Below are 6,000 nucleotides of genomic sequence, written 5' to 3'. Positions count from 1 at the left end.
TATGTGGACTAGTGTTCGATGAGTTTGTATTGTAGAGGTTTGGAAGCCGGAGTGGTGCTCTAAAAACTATGATCATGGATGTATGGGTCTCCTCTGGCCGCTTCAGCGGAAGAGACGATGACTCGAATGTCGCACAATGTTGAACATTTCACGTGTGCCGCAGATATATTGGTTCTTGGCCCATTTTTTTTCTTAATAACTAGTCAATTCTCCTTTGGTAGAAAAAAACGTGTTGGATTTTAGGTCTCGAAACTAATACTACGAAATAAAGGAAAACAAATTCCGTGTTACCGGAGCAAGTGAGTCATCATCAATTTATAAACAACAGAAAATTTGAGAGCACACTTTCCACCAGAAATACAAGGAAAGAAAATAGTTCAGAAGACATTCCATTGACCAATTCGAGCTAAACCACGTAGTGCAAATACACAACGCGTCCCACGAGGGCGAAAATGGCGTGGCTATAGCAGGCCACCCATGATTGCCCACGCTTGGGCAGAGCAAAGCAAATAGCTAGGGCCACATGCAAGTCAAACGCACACCCCACAACGTCAAATGACATGTGGGCCCCACCAAAACGAGGCTTCCTTACCAACGTGTGGATCTAAAAACTAGTCTCCAGCTTCCTCCATTCTAGTCACCCCTCCGGTAAGCTCACCGCCGTCGGTGCCGAGTTTATTTCTGGGCAGCGACCCTCTCGCGTATATATTTACAGCCAATACAAGCCAAGAGGGAATGCAAGGGAGAGAGAGAGAGAGGCCGCCCAGAGCCAGGAAGAAGCAGGAGGCGAGGAGGAAGAGGTTGGTGCCCGTGGAGAAGCTTCTAGAAGCCGCCAGCCATGGGTGACTCGAGCGGGTCGGTGTCCATCGACGTGGAGCGGATCTACTTCGGCGGCAAGGTCCGTGCTCACATTCCGGTTCTTGGTTGATTTCCTTCCCCCTGTTTGGGGCGGCCGCATTCCTTCCGGGAGGCATGATTTGTGCTGGGCGAGCTTCGTGGGGTTTCTGCTTGCTCTTTTTTGTTTTGGTTTGGTAGGGGTTGTTGGGTAGAGAAGCTTGTTCTTGCTAATTTATGCCCCTTTATGATTCCCTTCCCCCTGTTCCTAATTAGTTCCTAATTGGTGACGCTATTCTAGCATGTTTCCTTTTTTGGGGGAAACTGCAAATATTATGGATTACAAACATTAGTTGCTGCGCGGCTTGTTATTGCAATTCGTAGTCATGTTGCGGTTGCAATGCTGGTCAAGAGTAGGAAAACAATAAGAAATCATGATTAGAATCATGTATTTTCATTGTTGATGATGGTCGTATGCAAACCCCTGTTTTACGATTAGTAGCATATGAAGCAATGTCGTCAGGAAGCGTGTTCATGTTATTTCCGTCTGTTAAGCAAACAAACGATGTCGGCTTCATCAAGGAAGTTGTATTTCTGGTCAATTGGGGGAACATGACCATCTTCTAAATTAGAATAGTTTGTTTTTACCCATTGCTAAATATATGTTATTCCGCAGTGTTACTAAATTTGTCCTTGCACCACGTGATTTCTCAGGAGCATCCTGTGAGGACGAGATACGGCTCTGTATCTGTTTCTGTGTACGGAGACGAAGACAAGCCGGCTCTCATAACATACCCGGATGTAGCTCTAAATTGTAAGAGACGTCATTTTCTGTAGGGTTGGTACTATGAATTTTGCTGTAACAAGGGTAGCTCATGTGTTGTCTTCCTGTTTGGTAGACATGTCTTGCTTCCAAGGATTGTTCTTCTGCCCAGAGGCTGCGTCACTGTTGCTTCACAATTTCTGTATTTACCATATCACTCCTCAAGGCCATGAGGTCAGTCATGATGCTTCTTTGATTCCTTATTTCACATGATCATATCTGCTATTTGTCCTCGTATATTTCCTCTGATTCTGACATGTTTGTCTTTCACGGCATGTGCTTGTCTTACAGTTGGGAGCAGCTCCAATTCCATCAGACGTACCTGAGCTATCTGTTGATAAGCTCGCGGATCAGGTCGCGGATGTTCTTGATTTCTTCGGGTACTGCATCTCATAATTAGCCTATTTGTTTTCATGTTCTGTTGGTGCCTAAACCAGTCATCTGATGTTATTCTTACATTGCACTTGCAGTTTAGGGTCTGTGATGTGTCTTGGTGTCACCGCTGGTGCCTACGTGCTTACCCTCTTTGCGGTAAGTGTTTACATGATTAGGTCTTGAAAGCATGGCCTTCAATTTTTGCTAACAATTCTTGTATATATTTTCCTAGACAAAGTACCGGGAAAGGGTTCTTGGCCTGATGTTGGTTTCACCTCTATGCAAAGCCCCATCTTGGAGTGAGTGGTTGTACAATAAGGTAATGACCTGCACTTCAGCTTCAGTAATGATTATATTGCTTTCCTTGTTTCTTTGTGCAGTACTGGAAGTTCAGTGCATTTTGTAATAACCAAAAAATTCTCATGTTCAGGTATTGTTAAACCTGCTCTATTATTGTGGGACCAGTGGGCTGGTGAATGAATGCCTGCTTCAGCGGTATTTTAGCTCGGTACGTGGTCCTTCATTAGCTTCTTTTGTTTACACATTTGTATCTATTTAAGTTTCACTCAACGTCTCTCCGTGCTCTGTTCAGGAAGTTCGAGGGAGTGGACAGGAGCCTGAATCAGAGATTGTGCAAGCGTGTCGAAGTGTTAGTCCTTTGTCTCCTTTCCAGCTTTTTATTTCAATGCGAGTGACAGTGATATCTACTGTTTGAGCATATGACTGAAGCCACGATTGCCTTTTTGTGCAGTTGCTTGATCAGAGGCAGGGAGTTAATGTATGTCGATTCCTTAAAGCAATAAACGAGTAAGTGAACAATATATTAGCTACTGGCCATTAGCTATGACATTCACAGAAATGGACTTGAATTAACTCAGTTGGACCACTCTATCTATCAGGAGGCATGACTTGACTGAAGCACTGAAGAAACTTCAGTGCAGGACACTGATTTTTGTTGGAGAGAACTCGCAATTCCATGCGGACGCTGTCCACATGACCACGAAATTAGACCGGAGATATTGTGCTCTAGTTGAGGTATTGCACAGTTTTTTTTTGCTATTAATGCTATTAGTTGATCCATACCCATGGTAAGGCAGGTTCTAAGAGTATTTTGTGGGGGCAAATCGCAGGTTCAGGCATGCGGCTCGCTTGTCACTGAGGAGCAGCCACACGCAATGCTGATACCAATGGAATACTTCTTGATGGGATACGGCCTCTACAGACCTTCCCCGCTCGACAGCAGCCCTCGGAGCACTCTAAACCCATTCTGCATATCGCCGGAGCTCCTGTCACCCGAGAGCATGGGGGTGAAGCTGAAGCCCATCAAGACTCGGACCTCCCTCAATGTTTAACATAGGGGGGAAGATCTTGCATGGCCTAGCTCACAAAAGCAAAGAGTGTTTGAGCTAGAGCATGGTCATTTTCACAGAAGTTTTGATGCATTCCAGCACCCGGCACGTGATGCTTAGATCAACACGCTAGCGTCAGTTTTCGCTGTAGATTGCTGTAAGCCTGTAATCTACGTTTCTCGAATAGGCCCTATAATCTACGTCTCTGGGATAGGCAAGGGGGAGAGAGACTAGGGTAAGGTTAGAAGGGAGGAATACGTACGTTTTTTTTTTGTTCATATGCTTTGTTTTAGTCCACATGTGTATATGTCGCCACATCACATTTCACACAGAAAAGGTATATATATAATATATATGGTAAAGCAGGACCCTGTTATGGAGTCTCAGACGTTGGCTTTGCTGGAAAGTTTAGCATGACTGGCTGTGATCTGCCCTGCTGGTGCGCCGTCGTCTGACGGGCTGTTGCTGTGTGCGTCATGGAGTGGGTGATCGACCGGTGGCTGGTTGATTGAAATATGGGTGAGTGGTGGTTCTACCATCGATGGTTCAGAGCCTATCCCTGTTGTTATGGTTCCTCGTCACTTTCCGCTGTACCAGCATGGATGGAACACATAAAATGCGAAGCATCGGCATTGTGGAGTTACATACTGAAGTGAGGTAAAAGTTGTTGTAATCTTGATGAATCTATAGACTGTTTCCCTCCCAAATGACAGGCGCGCACTAGCACAAACGTGAGCGCCGCGTCGGATGACGAAGTGGGGAGCCAAACTGCAGGTGCCCCCCCTACGGTATGACAAGATTAGCAAATGATTTTGCCGGCCGGGTCAGGTGGTTCTCGTCTTCTCGAGGACGAGGAGAGCCCAGGCAAGTGGCCGGCAACGAAGTACTCTGTATTTTAAGGAGCGGACACCGGAGTCTCGCACCTCGCCGGATTTGATTTGTTTGGCTTCTGTTGTATCAGTCCATCGAATTAACATTGTTTTTTTTCCAAAACCTTTTTGGCTAGGCTTATTTTAGGGCAACTATTTTTGTTTGTTTGCCTAGCAGATCCTGAGTCCTGACGCAGCAGAAATGAGAGCTGAGCTATGGCCTAGAGCCGAGCGGGCCGCTTCAGCAGCCCAGCGTAACTTTGAAGGACATTCGGCCCGGTTGGGATGTCCAAGATGAGACGATCCATCCATCTTGGACTCCAATAGACCAATTCTCTAACTTTTGAAAGTCTGGTCACGTGTCGCATTTTGGTGCCAGAGCATTTTTCTAATAAATGGTCTTTCTGCTTGCCACTTGCTACAAGGAAAAGCAACTAAAAAAAAGAAAAAGTAACGTGGGAATGAAAGATGGGAGAGAAGAACACGGGGTTGTGTTGTCTCGATTTTTCTCTTATTTTTCTTGGGATTCGTTTTTCTAAATGAAATGCTTTGAGAACCGTAGGTCCAAATTGCGAATCGTTTTCACATTTGAGATCCTCGAAGATCTTTAAAACTACATCATATGTTGATATGTCTCGTGAACTACACTTCCAAAACTACCACAGTTGTACTTGTGTGTACTTGGTGTTCAAGTATCCGTAGCGCTGCAGGAACATCGAGAGAACCTATAGGTTTTAGGTTGATTTTTTGTCCTTCATGTTACGAGGGCGAGTCTTTTCTTAGCCGCATTAGAAATAAGAGTACAAATGCATTAACTTTTATCATCACACCAATAATTAAGGATAGTTATTTAACATTTAGTAAAATTTGTTTTTCTAAGAGAAATATAGAAAATAGTTTTATCTTATTTGTTTAGAGATCATTTCTTATATAAAGTAAGATTTTTATTTATTTATCTCTCCTTCAACTAAGAAAAACAATTGTGCAACTTTAAAGCAAGGCTGACGTCTCATTACACGTACATGCCCTAGAGTAAAATGAAATTTCTCCATGAAGTATATAGTACAAAAGTATTTGTATATGACATACAAGTATAATAAAAGGAATCTACTATAACACAACCCGCTGATCGCGCATCCTCTCACATGTTTCTGGCACAATTCTAGGCACTCTGACATATTCACATTAAGATTATGATTGAGAAGATCATTAAACATCCCTCTGACATTATATACAAAACTATGAATTTCTTGTAGAGTTGTAGCTATGGAGCATCAAATCCAAGGTGTGCGACAAGGAGGTCTCAGTTGGACGGCAAGAGAGCTACGGGTGCTATACGCTTCCCTGGTACCAAGTAATCCAAGCTCGAGACAACAAATACCTAAGCTACCTTTAGTTTGGCATGTTTTCGGTTTGTTTTAGGGGAGGATGATCCCATTTATCGTGTTGCTCAAGTAGGTGTGCTCATTCAGACTTGGAACCTTTTGCTAAGCTCTATTCCGCAGAATGTAAAGCTATCGTTGTGAACTTTGAGACTTTATTAATTTAAAGTTGGGCATATAATGGTTTTAAATGCCTTTTATCTAAAAACAAATTGCTACATGTGTGCATTATTTTTGTTGTTTAAGCATGGATAAAATACTACAAATATTTCTTTGTGTATGATAGGGTGATTTTGCTCCAATGTGACATACGAATCCTGAAATGGTGGATGAGTTAGGTACAAAAAAAATGGTTGATGCATACTTTT

General features: G+C 43.4%; 1 protein-coding gene across 1 annotated transcript; it reads left to right on the top strand.

Moving 5' to 3' along the window:
• Positions 1-730: 730 nt before the first annotated feature.
• Positions 731-3,767, top strand: LOC127341505 (protein NDL1). Its single transcript, XM_051367373.1, has 11 exons — positions 731-898; positions 1,549-1,648; positions 1,734-1,831; positions 1,949-2,037; positions 2,128-2,188; positions 2,265-2,351; positions 2,463-2,540; positions 2,625-2,681; positions 2,784-2,839; positions 2,932-3,067; positions 3,163-3,767. The coding sequence occupies exons 1-11, from the start codon at positions 839-841 to the stop codon at positions 3,382-3,384; spliced, it is 1,044 nt and encodes a 347-aa protein (XP_051223333.1). The 5' UTR covers positions 731-838; the 3' UTR covers positions 3,385-3,767.
• The last annotated feature ends 2,233 nt before the right edge of the window (positions 3,768-6,000 follow it).

This window comes from Lolium perenne, chromosome 3 (genome assembly GCF_019359855.2).
Source record: "Lolium perenne isolate Kyuss_39 chromosome 3, Kyuss_2.0, whole genome shotgun sequence".
NCBI lineage: Eukaryota > Viridiplantae > Streptophyta > Magnoliopsida > Poales > Poaceae > Lolium > Lolium perenne.
Note: the sequence above shows the minus strand (reverse complement) of the source record. Positions and strands in the feature narration are given on the sequence as shown.